This window comes from Nomascus leucogenys, chromosome 10 (genome assembly GCF_006542625.1).
Source record: "Nomascus leucogenys isolate Asia chromosome 10, Asia_NLE_v1, whole genome shotgun sequence".
Taxonomy (NCBI): Eukaryota; Metazoa; Chordata; class Mammalia; order Primates; family Hylobatidae; genus Nomascus; species Nomascus leucogenys.
The window spans coordinates 24,820,352-24,838,418 of record NC_044390.1 but is presented as its reverse complement, the minus strand read 5'-3'; the positions used below and the strand labels follow the sequence as shown (position 1 = coordinate 24,838,418).

At 36.4% G+C, this 18,067-nt stretch overlaps 1 protein-coding gene across 1 annotated transcript in view; it reads left to right on the top strand.

The window, feature by feature from the left end:
* The window catches only part of PTPRQ (protein tyrosine phosphatase receptor type Q), a 211,279-nt gene that overhangs the window by 108,337 nt on the left and 84,875 nt on the right, over window positions 1-18,067 (top strand). Inside the window, exon 26 of the mRNA XM_030821837.1 lies at window positions 11,592-11,915. Within this exon, the coding sequence (XP_030677697.1) occupies window positions 11,592-11,915 (324 nt within the window). The remainder of the gene's footprint in view (window positions 1-11,591; window positions 11,916-18,067) is intronic.

The window sequence follows — 18,067 nt, the reverse complement described above, 5'->3', positions numbered from 1 at the left end:
TTTCGAGACCAGCCTGGCAAACACGGTAAAACCCCGTCTCTACTAAAAATATACAATTAGCCGGGTGTGGTGGCACATGCCTGTAATCCCAGCTGCTCAGGAAGGTGAGGCGGGAGAATTGGTTGAAATCAGGAGGCAGAGATTGCAGTGAGCCAAGATCATGCCATTGCATTCCAGCCTGGGCAACAAGAGTGAAACTCCATCTCAAAAAAAAAAAAAAAAAAGAAAATCTTTTGGCAATCAGAGAGTTTTCTATTGGTTGCTTTATACCACTGAAGCCCATGTCCCCAACCTCACACCACCCTTTGAGCCTTTCTTATTGTTTCTCCTTCCATCTCTTCCTTCTCTCTCACTTTCTCATATGGGGCCCCTGAACAATCCCAATTCTTTATTCTTTCTTATGGATATTTTCCCAAAGCTTACAGTCAGAGCTCCTTGTGTATATTTTAATCAATAAAGTTTTTCTTTACAGCCACAGGCTTTTTTTTTTCTTTTTGAGACAGAGTCTTGCTCTGTTGCCCAGGCTGGGGAGTGCAGTGGCACAATCTCGGCTCACTGCAACCTCCACCTACTGGGTTCAAGAGATTCTCCTGCCTCAGCCTCCTGAGTATCTGGGACTACAGGCACATGCCACCACCTCCAGCTAATTTTTATATTTTTAGTAAAGATGGGGTTTCACCATGTTGGCTAGGCTAGTCTCAAATTCCTGACCTCAGGTGATCTGCCCACCCTGCCTCCCAAAGTGGTGGGATTATAGATAGGCATGAGCCCCCATGCCTGGCCAGCCACAGTTTTTAGAAGAAAACAAAAGATATTTTAAATAACATTCAATTATATTCAACATTTGGTGGAACTTGTGTTTTTGAAATCTGTCCATCCTTCCATTCATCCATCCATCTGTTGATTTGTTCACTGATTCACATTTTTGCTAAGCAAGTACTTATTAAATATCAATGTGTGCCAGGCATTATATACTTATCTGTTTCTTCTGATCTTTTTTTTTCCTATTCTACTTCACTGTACATTAACTATTGATATAGACTCAATTCTTCATCTCTGGTGTTTTGATAATATGAGTACTCCTTTCAAATGTTCATTTACTCTCATGATTTCAGTTACTTATAGGTACAGATATTCTCCCAAATTCCTTTACCTGACCCATTATGCTAACACAAACCTCTCCTGTGATAACTCTTTTTATCCTGCTAACAAGATATGAAGCTAACATTTTATTTCCTCCTACTCATTCTTGGGTAAATCTCCACAAGCCAGTATGTCTTTCTAATTTCTTCGTCACTCTCAATGGTTCAATTTAGTCTCCGGGTGTTATAGGAGTGGTCTTAATAGATAATCAAGTCGGCTTTCTAATTAGTCTTCTAAGAACTGTTTCAGATAAACTATGTAAAATCAAAGTTGTCATTTTTGATAAATATTCTCATGAGATGACTTACTGCATGCAGCTGTCAAAACTAATGAATTTATAAATCAAGCCAGCTCATTTTGCCTTTGTATTGGTCTGTTCTCACACTGCTATGAAGAAATAGCTAAGACTAGGTAATTTATAATGGAAAGAAGTTTAATTGACTCACAGTTCAGCATGGCTGGGGAGGCCACAGGAAACTTACAGTCATGGCAAAAAGGGAACCAAACACCTCCTTCTTCACATGCAGCAGCAAGGAAAAGTATGAGTGCCCATTGAAGGGGGAAGCCCCTTATAAAACTATCAGATCTTGTGAGAACTAACTCGCTATCATGACAACAGGATGGGGGAAATCACCCCCATGATTCAATTATCTCTACCTTGTCCCTCCCATGACACATGGGGATTATGGGAACTACAATTCAAGATGAGATTTGGGTGGGGACACAGCCAAACCATATTGGCCTCCAAACAGAATATGTATAACTATATGTATAACTAGCTTTCCTTGTAATGGTCTCCAAAAAATGACTTTTTCTTCAGAAGTTTTATTGAGAAAATTTTTAAAGTGTTTCACAGTACGTAGTTTAAAGACTAAAATTACAGCTATGGTTTATATTTGGGGCCCCAATTGTCCAACTATACATGCATGGGAACAGATACAAAACACTTTTAAAATATCTTACTCCTATTTCATGCAAATTGAATACATTTATAAGACTAATTTGGCACATTAATATGAATGGGTCAGTCCATATTCTCAGCTTTGTAGTAGCACTCAAAATCCTGTTTGTGTTTCATAACTTGATAAATACTCCAAAATTTCTCTGGATTAAGCCAGGCTACTAGAGAGAGTTGCACATGAATGGTATACTTACAAGCTCTGAAGACATAGTTTTAATAAAACATATTTGAGAATTATTCCACCTACGTACTCGGAGTGACATTGTAAGAATGGGAAATTTTTTTTTGATTTTTTTAATTTTTATTTTTTATTATACTTTAAGTTTTAGGGTACATGTGCACAACGTGCAGGTTTGTTACATATGTATACATGTGCCATGTTGGTGTACTGCACCCATTAACTCGTCATTTAGCATTAGGTATATCTCCTAATGCTATCCCTCCCCCCTCCCCCCACCCCACAACAGTCCCCAGTGTGTGAGGTTCCCCTTCCTATGTCCATGTGTTCTCATTGTTCAATTCCCACCTATGAGTGAGAACATGCAGTGTTTGGTTTTTAAAAATAAAAATATTTTTCCCATCCTAAAAACCAGAATGGGACAAAATTTTTATTTTTATTTATTTATTTTTTCTTATGAGATGGAGTCTCACTCTGTCACCCAGGCTGGAGTGCAGTGGCGTGATCTCGGCTCACTGCAAGCTCCGCATCCCGGGTTCATGCAGTTCTCCTGCCTCAGCCTCCTGAGTAGCTGGGACTACAGGTGCCTGCCACTATGCCTGGCTAATTTTTTGTTGTATTTTTAGTAGAGACGGGGTTTCACTGTGTTAGCCAGGATGGTCTTGATCTCGTGACCTTGTGATCCGCCTGCCTTGGCCTCCCAGAGTGCTGGGATTACAGGCATGAGCCACCGCACCTGGCCAAGAATGGGCAAAACTAAACATACTTAGTATTTACTGTGTATAGATGTTGTTGAGGACATTGCTTATTAAATTATGGTACCCTCTTTATGGGTTTTTTCAGAAGAAATGTTATCTTTGGTTTCAGTATCAGAGATTATTGTATTTTTGTTCATTTAATTTATCTTTATTTGTGATAACAAAGATTTACAATCTTGCTTTTCCCTTTGTTTTATTTATTTGTTATAAAGAGCCAAATTTATAATTTACTTCTAGGAAGTCTACAGTGTGTATTTTGTCAGTTAATCTAATTCCTGGGTTCATTCCATTTGTTTTACCCCTATTTTCTCTGTGCTCAATATACCATCACATCCTGTCAATATTTCTTTACATTTTTCTTTAGCTCTATTCCTAATTATTCTTAACCTACCAGATCATTGTAATCTATGTTGTGCTTTATATGTAAAATATCGAACAAGTTTTTATCAAACTTGCCTGTTCCTAATAACAGTGATATGAAGGCTCAGACTTTTAAGTTTATATGTCACTAATTAATCTCTGTCCGTTGTTTCTCTATCACCTACTGTAGTCACCTAAACTTCTTTCAAACTTTCACTGCCTTTCAATAACACCAAACCTGATAGTCTCCCACACTTTTTTCTTATGACTGCTTAGACTATTTTCCTTCAGCCTAAGATTCTTCCCAGCCCTTGACAAACATTTTGTTGCCACTTATGTATCTCTCCTCATACTCAACCCCCTGAATCCTTTTTCTTTCACATCTTTACTAATCCTCAGTTGTTCCTTCAAATTAGAGCTCCCAGATCTTCTTCTCTGTCCTGTTGCCTTTACCTCTTTGTAGTTATTTCTATTAACTAAAATATTTTTCATCCATATATGAAAAGGTGCTTATACATTGACTTGTAACCTGCCCACATCATTCAATGTGAATGTTCAATAAATGCTATTAAATTCAAGCTAGTGCAAAATTTATATCTGGTATGCTGAAATTTGCTTTGAACTTAACTTTGAAGGTATTTCCATTTTTGTATTGATCCATACTGTGTTAGTGTTAGCAAATTTTACTTTGTGTATGTTTAAATTATCTATCTGTATGTTGTGTTTCTAAAAGGATAGTAGATTATTTAAAATTTCTAGAGACAAAAATATTCTTAATAAACTTGGGAAGATTGGGTTGATAATTTTGTATGTTTTATAAATATAATTCACAAATACAACTTTTCAGACATCTGTTTTGCTTAAAAGAGAGTACATCTGTTCCTGAAAAATAAAAATATATAGTCATAAATAAAGAATTTAAACTTGGTCATCCAAGTTAGTGTACTTATGCAGGTCAATGAGAAGTCAATACAAAACTACCCTCACAATCCTATCAGGAGAGTTTGGCAATTTCTAATAATTAATATTCAGAAGTTTACAGAATAATTACATTTTATACACATTTTCATCTTCTAAGTAGAATTTACTAGTCACTAAAAACTCTCATGCATTTAAATCTATAACAAATCTTGCTTATTTAGATCTACAGACCCTAATTTCAACCATGATGAAAGTATTTTAGTGATAAGAATAATTTATGAATAAAAATGTAATTTACTGAATACCTTGGCAGTTAATGTTGATCGCTTCATCACAGTTCAGTCATGTTTAGAAAATCTAAGCAAGCTGTGTGATTACTCCAGGAAGCATGGAATGATGTGTTCAAATTAGTACCATCTGTGGATAGAAAAAGTTTGAGGTTTTTAGTCATTCTTAAAGAATGGAAATCTGATTCTCCATGCTGAAATGAGTGTAATCCTTTTTGTATCTGTAATTCAATAGGGCAGTTGCCTTGAAATAGTCTAGTTCAGCACACAGTTCATCAAAGAGAAGATACTGGATATAAATGAGGGTTACTGCTGGTCACTTATGAATACTTCTGAGGTAGCATTGTTTAAAAAATTGTCTGCAAATTATACCATATATTTTACCTCAGATCAGATTCATTTCTGGTTTATCTTTCTAAATACATTTGAGTGAAAATGTGGACTAGATTTTGTACCACATGAAAACAGAAGGCTGTTTCAATGAACCATCATTTATTTCCACAGTCAACAAACACTTATTGAGTGCCAGTATGTTCCAGTGTCCCATCACTGTGCCTGTCACATAATAGGAGGCTGAAATTGTTATCATGTTTCCTATAGCCAGGTTACAAATAACTCTTGCCTGCATTTTGTGATTTTTCTTTTTAAGACCTTTTCTTCTCTGAAAGCTTAACTGGAGAATACTAGAGTCTGTGAACGAATATTGATCTGCTGAAAATTTTTACTTTGTAGCAAAATTTGCTAGTAACAAACACCAGCTATCCTAAAATCTGAACATTGGAGGAAAAAATAGTTGGTCATAGAGGCAGGCACATCTAGTCATCCCTCCAGATGGGATTAGGAAAGGGCAGCCTCTTCTGCCTTCTCTAGTTCATTAGCTAGTGAATATTTCCCTCTCATTTCCAGTGGTTTAGCAAACTCTAGGGAGAGTAACTGGTAGTAGATCTACCAGTATGGGAAAGGTAACTGGTAGTAGATCTAAAAAAGAATAAATAAAAGAAGGAAAGCATTTGGACACTGATTCTTATGAGGAAAGAGTAGAGTGTAAGATTTTAATGAAAACAAAAGTCAATATAAAAATTTTCAAGGCCAGGTGCCATGGCGCATGCTTGTGATCCCAGCACTTTGGGAGGCTGAGGCGGGCGGATCAATTGAGCCCAGGAGTTCAAGACCAGCCTGGGTAACATGGCGAAACTCCATCGCTACAAAAAGTACGAAATTAGTTGGGTGTGATGGCACACGCCTGTGATTCCAGCTACCCAGGAGACTGGGTTGGGAGGGTCATATGAGCCTGGGAGGTTGAGGCTGCAATGAGCCATGATTGTGCCACTGCATTTCAGCCTCAGCAACAGAGTAAGACGCTGTCTCAAGAAAAAAAAAGTAAAAATTTCTGCATAATAAAAACTAGCATCAGCAAAATAAAAAGACAAATAACAGATTTGGAAAATATATCTTCATCAAGTATCACAAAAAGGTTATATTAAAGGCTTAAATAAATAAATAGCAAAGCCATACACTCAATAGAAAAAAAAGCAGGAAAAATACAAATGATAGTTTATGAAAAAGGAAATTAAAGGGAGAGAAGTACAATAAGCTTCACATTGAAATATAATTTTTCCCCTCTGAAACTTTTATTGCATACTCTGTTGGCAAGTGTTTTGGGAACAGGCATTCTCATGCATGTTGACAGGAGTAGGCACTGGTAAAACCTTTCTGGAGTGTGATTTAGCAATGTCTACCAATGCTACATATATGCATATGTTTTACCTAGCAACGATTTTCCTACAGACTTTCTCACACATATGTGTGGAATATGAAAGCATAGGCTTATACATTACAGCTTGTTTACTGCAAATATTGGACACAGCTTAATATCATTTCATAGAGGCTGGTAAAATCAAATTCGATATATCCATTTCAATGTGCTTACTCCATACAACTCCAAACACTGAAGAAAAAGGCAAAACATATCCAAAGCATATATATAGTGACCCTAAATCCCAGCTTCCAGGGCAGTCTGGGTTTATGCTTGCTGTGCTGGCATTTTATCCAATAGACATTGCCTTTTACTCTCAAAAGTGACCTGTCTGTATAACAAATAATTTGCTGCGATGGAGTGAATGTTTATATCCCCCTTAGAATCATATGTTGAGGTCCTAACTCCCTGTGTGATGCTATTAGAAGGTGAGGCCTTTCAGAGGTAATTAGGTCATGAGGCTAGAACCCTCATGAATGGGATTAGTGCCCTTATAAAAAGACTGCAGAGAGCTCTTTGGCCGTCTTTCTGCTATGCAAGGACACAATAAGAAGCCAGCAGTCTGGAACCAGGAGGCTGGTTCTCACCAGAGACCCACCATGCTGGCACCCTCATCTGACTTTCAGTTCCAGAACGATGAGAAATAAATTTCTGTTGTTTGTAAATCACTCAGTCTATAGTAACTTGCTACAGCAGCCCAAACTAAGACAGTCACTCGAGGTATATTCTTTGGAAGTGAGAGAAGGGACTGGGAGGAGGAAGAGAGTGGGATATGAGGTTAGATGAAAAGAAAGGGAAGGCTGCACTCCAGCCTATGCAACAGAGTGAGACCTTGTCAAAAAAACAAAAATTAAACAAACAAACAAAAAAACTTTTCAAGTATCTCACTGTGCTTCAGATAAAGCTAAAAATCATATATTTGGTTTAAGTACTCAGTGTAATGTGATTCCACCTACATTGCCTACTTCGTCTCTTCCCATTCATCTCCTTGTAGAACCAGCAGCCTTCACTAAGTGTTTTCAATGTGTGACACTCTTCTTCTTCAGGGTCTTAACACCTTCACACATCCTGATATTTTTTATCTGTGAGGCTTCTTCTTATCCTTCAGGTCTCTAATTAAATTATCCTTCATCAGGAAAGCCAAAGAAAGTCCCCTGTTATACCCTCGATTCATTTGCTCACACATTCAAAAAACATTTATTGAATCACCATTTTGTTTCATTCAGTAGTCTAGACTCTGAGAGAGAAAATCTGATATGTACATTGACATTTTATGTGTTTATATTTTTGAGTGGTTTTTTCAATATTTTTATTGAGATGGATGCAGAAGCAAAATCTTTCCGAATCTTTTATATAGAATGTTGGGGTTATGTGGAGGTGAAAGTAGATTAGGCCTCTTTGGAGTGGGTTTACAGTGCAGAGCTTAGATTTATAGGAAAGTAAATATCGGTTCAAAATAATGTAGGCTGTACAAACTAATAGAGCTATCTGAAAATAAATTTTAAAATAAACTCCCTTTGAGATGTTGAGTTTCCCCTTGCTCTACATATGTAAGCAGAGGCTGGATAAGTAGTGATTGCTCATTTTGTAGGGGGAGGTTTGTATTGGTCTTCTATTGCTGTGTAACAAATTATCACAAACTTAGTGGCTTAAAACAATACCCATTTATTAGCTCATAATTCTATAGTCAGAAGTCCAGGCATGCTGTGCCTAGGTTCTCTACCTGTTCTCACAAGCTGAAGTCAAATCGTCAGTCAACATTTTCTTGTGTAACTCAGGGTCCTCTTCCAAGTTCACGTGGTTGTGGTAGAATTTAGTTCCTTGCAGTCATAGGACTGAGAGCCCCTTCCCTGGCTGGCTTTTAGCTAAGGGCTTCTCTCAGCTCCCAAAGATGTTCTGTGTTCCTTGTCATGCGGCTCCCTCCTTCTTGAAAGCCAGCAATAGAGAAATTTTTGTACATTGAATCCATCTCTTTAAAGCTTTGACTTCCTTTTCTGAAAACGGCCAAAAATACTATTCTCCTTTTAGAGGGCTCAGGTTATAAGGTCAGGTCCACTGGATAGCTCTCTATTTTAAAGTAAACTGATTAAGATTCTTAGTTACAGCAGCAACATAGCTTTCCATCTGTACCTAGATCAGTGTTTGGTTGAGTAAGTGGAAGAATCTGTTTGTACAGGGACCGGGAATCTTGAGGGATACCTGCAGACACAAAGGTCAGACAAAGAGACAAGATGACCAAGATGATCTCTCAATTTCAGATTCTGAGATTATGTGATTTTCTCATTTATTTGCCTGTTCTTATGGATTCAGTCGCCAAAATATATCTTAAAAACTGACTTCTGTCCTGTTGCTATCACCTAATTTCTTCTTTCCTGGACAAATCAAGTAGTCTCTGAATTTCTCCCTTTTCTTGTTTTGCAGTTACCAGACTGTACTTGATAAAATGTACCTCTGGACATACTGTGACATTTTTTATAGCTTTCAATTGCCTGACAAGCTATCTATAGTTTCCTCTGACACAGTAAGTCCCCAAGCTATTGTGCAGTCGTTCTGTTTGTTATTGCTGACATGAATTACAAGCTGCAATTAAACTTGTCTTAGCTCACATCACCCTCTCTTCTATGATCTCCACTTTTACAATCAGTGAAATTCCATCTCATGTGTCATCTCTTCTCTAAAAACATTTTCTGAACACCCACGTCAATCAAACGCATCTGATTTATGTTAGAATATTTTGAAAATGTAACTTAGGTTCAGATGATCTGAGTTCAAATTTAGTGACTGAGGGATTTGAAAAAATTATGAAAATTCTACTTTTTAGCCAATTCTAAAACTTCTTCCTCTATAAATTTACATTTTTTTCCTAAAGATAGTGTTTTCTCTTACTGCTTTTCTTCATGATAGGTAAAGATAAAACAGAATGTGTTGTAAATAGTGTGCCAGTTTTGGTAAATATCTCTATATGTAGTAAATAAGCAATAGATCTGTAAATAATTCGATAAAAATTTAAGATGAAATCCAAAATTTTAACCGAAGTCCAGACCTCTCTCTACAGAATCCAGACTCAAGCTTCTATCTAGTATTTGATATCTCCTTCTGGGTGTCTGAGAGGAATTTCAAAGTCACCCTACTTGAAAGAAATTGTTAATCTTCCTCCCCAAAGCTTACCCCTCTTACAGTCACCTACATCTTGATTAATAGTGACTTCATCTTTTTATTTGCTCATTCCAAAAACCTTAGGGCATTTTTTATTCCTCTGTTTCTCTGATATTTCACATACCACACATCAGCAAACCCTGCCAGCTCTCCTTCACATTATATTCAGGAGTTGAATGTTTCTCTTCACTTCTGCCACTACCACCTTAGACCAGGCCACCGTGATCTCTTGGGTTGACATTGCAGTTGCCTGCTAATTACTTTCCTTGTTTCCAGCCTTGTTACCCTTCAGTCTGTTCTCAACACAGTAGCTAGAGTGATTCTGTGAAAGAGAGAGCCTGCCACTTCTCTGCTCAAATGAAAGCCATGACAATGTCCTCTAGTGTCACGTACTGGTAGCTTGTACCGGTCACTCAGGCCTTCTTGTTATTCTCCAAATATACCAGGCGTGCCTCCAACTATACAGTTTCTTCTGCTTCAAATTTCTCTTTCTGAAATATTGGCATGGCTAGGTTCCCTACCTACATATGGAACTTAGTATCTTCTAATCCCTTCTCTGATTACCTAATTTAAATTTTCAATATCCCTGAAACTCTCCTTCTTCTCATTCTTCTTTTTCTCTACAACTCTGATCATCATCCAAAACACTACAGTTGGCCCTCCGAATCCATGTGTTCTGCATCCGTGGATTCAATCAACTACAGATGGAAAATACACAAAACCAAAATGTGTCTGTACCCCACATGCCCAGACTTTTACTTCTTGGCATTAATCTCTAAACAGTACAACAGCTATTTATAGAGCATTTACATTGTGTTAGGTATTATAAGTAACCTAGAGATTATTTGATTATATGAGAAGATGTGTATAGTTTATATGCGGATACTACACCATTTTATATAAGGAACTTGAACATCTTCTGATTTTGTTCTCCATGGAAGGTCTGGGAGCCAGTACCCTGTGGATACAAAAGGTGACTATGTACAATACTTATTGACACTTTTATTGTTTATAGCTCCCCTGAATGTAAATTTTGCAGGGGCAGGAATTTTTGTCTGTTTTGTTCATAGTACTTTCAGCACCTACAATCCTACCTGTACATATTAGATGCTCTTAGATATTTATTGAATGTTGAATTAATATATCTTTAGATATCAATGAGCTTTCTAAATATTTATTAATTTTCTTATTTAAAAATGTGAATATTAACATACAGTTCGCATTATGTAATTTTCGCATGTCATCATTTTGATTCTCTTTATCTCCATCTTCTTAACAAAGGCCGTTGAAGATATACAAAGAAAGGCATGGTGGAGAAGAGTTCCACTATCACTTAATTGATTACTCTTTCTTATTTCTAACCATAACATGCTTATATTACTTGCCCAATAAACTGTCTCTTGAAAACAGGACATGAGCTTTATTGTATCCTGAATCCCTAACACCAGGCTCAGAGCCTGACATATGGTGTGCATTTGGCAAACCTGTAGTTAGTATGGAAGCAAATAAATGACTCCAAGCAGGACTACGTGTTAATTCTAAATATACATGGGATAAAATAAAAAAAAGATGAATTATATACATTAAAACTGTCAGTAATATTGTTTATTTAAAATTGTTTTATAATCAACATTTACTAGATATAAGATGTGTTTGTGTTTATTTAAACATTTAAATACACAAATATCTTCCCTTGGAACTGAATATTACAAACTGAAACCATACCTAGGGAAGCACTTAGGATGATATGAGCATACAGTTTTTCTTTGTAACAGTGAAATAGTTCTATTTGAAGCCAAAGTTTGTTTATATAAGCCACTTATGATTGAATTTGGAAGCAAAATCAAGAATTAATAAATTACAATTATTTTGTCCTCTACCCTTTTAAAATGGTGGTCCCAGAAGCATCACTCTAAGGTTCTTCTCATTAAGTGTGGGGATAATTAATCTAAGTGCTATAGTAATTTGACAGATCTCTACTAGCTGCTCCATAATAGAATTCTATTCTTTCTTCTGTTTATGAAGTGTTTGGTAATTGTAACTGCTTTTAATTTTTCCCTTTAATTTTTAGTTCCCAGTGTTCCCACAAATATTGCTTTTTCTGATGTTCAGTCAACCAGTGCAACATTGACATGGATAAGACCTGACACTATCCTTGGCTACTTTCAAAATTACAAAATTACCACTCAACTTCGTGCTCAAAAATGCAAAGAATGGGAATCCGAAGAATGTGTTGAATATCAAAAAATTCAATACCTCTATGAAGCTAACTTAACTGAAGAGACAGTATATGGATTAGAGAAATTTAGATGGTATAGATTCCAAGTGGCTGCCAGCACCAATGCTGGCTATGGCAATGCTTCAAATTGGATTTCTACACAAACTCTGCCTGGCCGTGAGTATTGTCCTGACATGTACATACTGATTGCTGTTATATTCTATATCTGTCTATATATTATGCTTTATACTTAATCTAATTGTGTGTAAAATCACGGAACATAGAAATAACTGAGGACACTACCATATATAACAACATGTTTATTTTTAATTTAGTTGAAACCCAATGAGAAATTCAATGTTAATCATTATTAGGGCTTTTCTCAAACTCCCAAAGTTGTGCCAAGGTCCTAGAGTCTCATATTGCAACAGTGAATTGTGGGAAACTACTCTGATGCTCTACCATTAAACCATACTGATTATTATCTAATGCCCTTGACCCAGGCCCACATTTTTCCTTCATATTTAGAGGTTCTGTTGCTTCTAAGCCCAACTTTGCAACCTTTTCAGTGACTTCAAACTTACACACACACCCGTGTGACCACAATAACCCTGATTGATGTGTCTGCAAGTCATTTTTCAGCTTGTGTTTTTCAACTGCACAAAATTCTGAGGTAAAGAAATATCAAGCGTTCAACTCCCAGCTTGAGATGGGAAGAAGAAAAAAATACAGAGAAGAAACACAAATACTCGAAATTATTTTGCCATCTATATATCTTTCAGGACTTTAAGTGCTTTTCCATACAAACCACAAAATGTATAGGTAAAGATTTCTCTTGCAACTTAGGTTTTATGTTTATAGCTAACTGGTTGCCCTGCTTGCTTGGAGAATATCATATCATTAACCATAATTAAGTAAATAAATTTATATTCCTTATCCTGAACTCTGTTTACATAGAATTTTGATGGTTACTATGCAACATAAATAAGTTGCAAATCAAGTCCTGCAAGCCAGAGCTCTGGGGAATGGCTGCATTCTCTGAAATGCCATTTCTGCCCCAGCCCTCCAGAGCAAATTTCAGGTTTGCCAGGCCACCCATCCCATATAAATCCTTCAGATATAGACCTTATGTTATCATCTTCCTATCTTGACTGAGACTCTTAAAAGGTGATTCCTTTCAAATCCAAATTACATGTTCTTAAACATTTTTGATATTTATTAGTATAGTAATATACCTACACACACACACACACATAGATTTTCAGTGACAAATACCATGTTAGTACTTATAGATAGTGAAATACACTTTGATCTAGAGGGCTTAACTTTCTAGGCCACCAATTGTGTCTCTTGTTACAATTTCCCAGAGTATCTGGCATAATGTTTGTAATAGTAAATGTTCAATAAATGTTTGTTAATATAATTTGACATTTGAGGTAGAATACTGACAACTCAGCCTTTGACACAATTGTCCAACCTTTTCTCTTTTTGGCACTTTGACACTTGGTTTCTGTAAGATCTGCCCTTCTGTTTTTTCTCCTGCCTTCCTGGTAGCTCCGTCTCAGTCCTCTTTGCTGAATTATTCTCAGCAAATAATTGTTTTTTTAACTGTAAGCATTGGAGAGATGAGAGAGCTATACTTGGCCCTTTTCTCTTCTTTATCAGCACACAACCCGAAGGAGGTTTTACCTTAATTGCTCTTATTCTGGTCTATAGCTTTGAAGTCTACTTAACATCTTGACTATTCTCAAATACTATTTCCAGTCCTGAATGCTGCCTAGAACTCCAGATCAGAATATCTGCCTGATCAACTAATCACTGGACTTGTGTGTTGAATATACTTCTCTAAATTAACATGATCAAATACCAAACCTTCTCATATCATTATTTATCTGTTTGCAGAAAATGAAAATCCAGGCACCGTTCCTTTCCTCCTCAATCCTGCCTATGATTCATTTCAACCACACCATCTAAACAAATTCCTCCATTTGCATTACTATTACATTAGTACAACTCATTATTGCTCCCACAGCACTAGCCTAACTAGCCTCCTACACTGCCAGACTGGTCTTTTTCAGCCTAAAGCAGATGATGTCACGTTCTTGCTTAAAACTATCCAATGGGCTGGGCACGGTGGCTCACGCCTGTAATCCCTGCACTTTGAGAGGCTGAGGCGGGTAGATCACGAGGTCAGGAGATCGAGACCATCCTGGCTAACACGGTGAAACCCCGTCTCTACTAAAAAATACAAAAAATTAGCCGGGCGTGATGGCAGGCGCCTGTAGTCCCAGCTACTCGGGAGGCTGAGGCAGGAGAATGGCGTGAACCCGGGAGGCAGAGCTTGCAGTGGGCCGAAATCGCACCACTGCACTCCAGCCTGGGCAACAGAGCAAGACTATCCAATGTACTCCCATGGCTCTTAGAATAAATTTTACATTTCTTAACATGGTTAACAAGCCCTATATGACCTGGCTTTTACCTTAAACTTTAACATTATTTATAGCCATGTTTCCCCATACCATTGTCTTCCACTCATACTAGACATTTGTTGCTTACACAAAATAAATTCGTAGAACTTGCGTCTTTGCATTCCCTGTTTCTTTTGACTAGAATGTTCTTCCACCTCCTTCTTCACATGAGCAGCTTCTTATAATATAGATCTCTACTTAAATGATCCCTGATCAGAATGAATTTCCCTGACCACTCAATCTAAAAATAGTCTTGCAGTACTCTTATATAATACCATGTTATTTTAATGAACATTTATAATTACACGATCATTTTTATTTGCTTGTGTTTAGGATCTGCCTTGATCATTGCTTTTTTAAATTTTTTTATTTTATTTTTTATTTTTTTCGACAGGGTCTCATTCTTTCACCCAGGCTGGGATGCAGGGGCACGATCACAGCTTACTGCAACCTCGACCTCCTGGGTCAAGTAATCCTCCCACCTCAGCCTCCCAAGTAGCTGAGACTACAGGCACATGCCACTGTGACCAGCTAATTTAAAAAAAAAAATTGATAGAGATGAGGTCTCACTATGTTGCCCAAGCTGGTCTTAAACTCTTGGGCTCCAGTGATCCTCCTGCCCTGGCCTCCCAAAGTGCTGAGATTACAGGCATGAACTACCATCCCACGCATATTTTCTTATTGTCTGGAATAGTTCCCAGTACCAGTAGAATCTATAAATATTCCCTGAATGAGAGAAATTTGGTTGAATAAGTTCTAGTGGGTAGGACAAAACAGATTGTTTTCCAGTGCAGGTGATAAGGATGATGATACTGTAACAAAGATAGCAAAAATACAGAAAAAGTTCAGTTTACTTTGGGGTTAGTCAGTAGGTATGGTTATTTTGAACCTGCTGATTTTGTTAAGAAATAGCTATTCTACTACAACTAGAAAACAGAAATAAGTAAATACCCAGAGATCAGAACCAAATACATCAGTAGCCTAGATCTGGCTTGTGGGCAGCTGATTTGTAACCTTTAGTTAAAATATGCCTGTGCCTTTGTGCCTGCTGCCACTAAGGGTTCCCATTCTGAGTATCTCACTTGGGGAGTACCTGCTTCTAATTACCACACTGAGCCAGGAAGTGAACTTTTTAAATGCACAGTCTCTTGCAAGCACACTTGACACTATTATACAAGATGTTTAATTAGCATAAAACAACATATAACATGATCAGTTCAGAAGTTGGTAAATGAAACTGAAAAGTTGGATTTTTAAATAGTCCTACATTCTCAAGTCTTTCCACTTGAATATCATTCTTTCTACCCTATTTCCTCCACTTCTTACCCCCTTTTAAGTTCTATGGCCATATTTTATTTCCAGGGGACACAGGGAAAATGGACTTTCTATCACTGTGATTAGGAGAGAAAGATGAAAAGATTTATATTTTTCAACTTTGTGATAACAAACACATGATTGCATTCTCAAAACTCATAGCTTTTCAACTAAGTAGTCATACGTGGGTGTGGATAATTCTTTAAATTTTGACAATGAGTTGGTTACTCTTCTTTTAGTTTCAAGAATGGAGGAAATTTTTGCTTCCAATGGAACAGAAGACATTTTTCTTTTTCTTTTTTTTTTATTATTATACTTTAGGTTTTAGGGTACATGTGCACAATGTGCAGGTTTGTTACATATGTATCCATGTGCCATGTTGATTTCCTGCACCCATTAACTAATGATAAATATTGTACATTTGAATTTCCAAATTTCATAATTATACATCAAAATAAAAGTTCTATTTATTATATTAAGTCAGGAAGAGATAATTTGAGATTATATGGGGAACTGCATATATTATTGCACCATAATATATATGGTGAAATAATATAAAAATAAAAGAAATTAGAACAGTTAAGTAACAAAAGTCTTGAAGAGCAATAATCCTTTTAATATTAAAAATAAGGCATTCATAGATGTTGCTTCTGCATACCAAAGGTGAAAATATAATGGCCATTTTGCAAACTCAAAAAATAATTTGGATGAAGAAAATTAATAAGTTTTGTATTACATGTAATTCACTCAAAAATGTGGCAAGGGTCACATGGTGGCTCATGCCTGTAATCCCAGCACTTTGGGAGGCTGATGTGGGCGGATCATTTGAGGTCAGGAATTTGAAATCGGCCTTTCCAACATGGTGAAACCCTGTCTCTTCTAAAAATACAAAAAAATTAGCTGAACATGGTAGTGTGCACCTGTAATCCCAGCTACTTGGGAGGCTGAGGCAGGAGAATTGCTTGGACCCAGGAGGTGGAGCTTGCAATGAGCCAAGATAGCGCCACTGCACTCTAGCCTGGGTAACAAAGCCAGACTCCATCTCAAAAATAAAATAAAAATGCGGTATGTTGTTTCATGATATAAAATAAAATAATAACTCTTTCTCTGAATTAGAGAAAAGACTAAACAACAATATAAAATAGTACAATATAACTATCTCAGAGAACTGCATTTCATCCTAATGACATAAAGTTGTACTCAAGCACTTACTAATATAACATCTTGTCAAAACCTGGATCTTCTCGATAAAGAGTTATAGATTAATGGGTAGTTTGAAATCAAATTGTTTAAAATTTGAGTAACTCAAAAGACCACCTAGTTTTAATAATAAATATTATAAAAGTTTCTACAATGGATTATATAATCAGAAAACATGTTATCATTAACTGTCTGAGCCCATAACGAAGAGCATCAAAATTGAAGATCAGGGAGAAAAGTCAGAATGCAAGCTGAGATTTAAATTGGATTACCCTGTGAATCTGAATGTACACCTGTAAAACAGAATAAATAAGGGAAACAATATTCAACCAACTCAGGCTAACCATTCTTTCTCTCACATGCTGTCACCTAGATCATTGAAGCCAAATTGCTTATGTCCTCAACTAATCCGTATAATAGCCATAATTCTACTGCATGCTGAGAGTGTATAGATAGAAATATAAGCATGAAAATTTTTAAAAATGGAAGAAATATTTACCTTGAAACATTACAGTCATGCAAATTATTTTACTCATCTATTTCTCTGATTATCCTTAAAGTCAAAAGCAGTTCGAGTGGTGTGTGTATATATGTGGTGGTGATGTAAAGTCAAAAGCTGTTAAATGTCTCTGTGGTGCACAATAGATATTTGATGCTGAGGAAATGTACAACTTTAAAGGAGTGTGGGTGTGAAATTAGTACGGAATGAAATGGAACTCTCATAATGTGCATCTCCTATAGACCACCAAGACTGGAAGACAGCAAGAAAGGAAAATTCCTGGGGCAACACTTAGGTTGTGAAAACCACAGGATACCATACTCATGAGGAATTTTAACTACCCAAACATCTGTTAGGTTAAAAAAAAAAATTCAAAAAACATGCCTCATCAAAGAAGTTTCTAAGGAATGCAACTTTATGATCTAAAAAGAAGAAAAACCAAATAGAGGGCAAAGTACACTTTAACATTATTTAAAATTAGAAATTGTTAATGTGTTACTATATATTCGGTTGTTTTCCTTAGTTTCTTCTAAACTGTGTAATGCACTTATGTGATAAATGTTATAGTAACAGAGGTAGAAATTATCCTTTTTATAAAGAAGCAATTATATAATGGTAAGAAGTGATTTTAGCCATAAATAAATAGGAATCTATAATTCAAGACACTTAGAAGTTCATTTGGTGGCAGTGCAGTATTAGGATGGGCTCCATCTTGCTGCCACTAGAGAAAATAAATATCATTTATTCTAGACATGATGGTTGCACTTCTGCAAAATTAGTTAGATGCTTTTGAAAGTCTTCTAAATTAGTTGCACAGGACTCCCTAATGGGTAATTTAAGACAATATA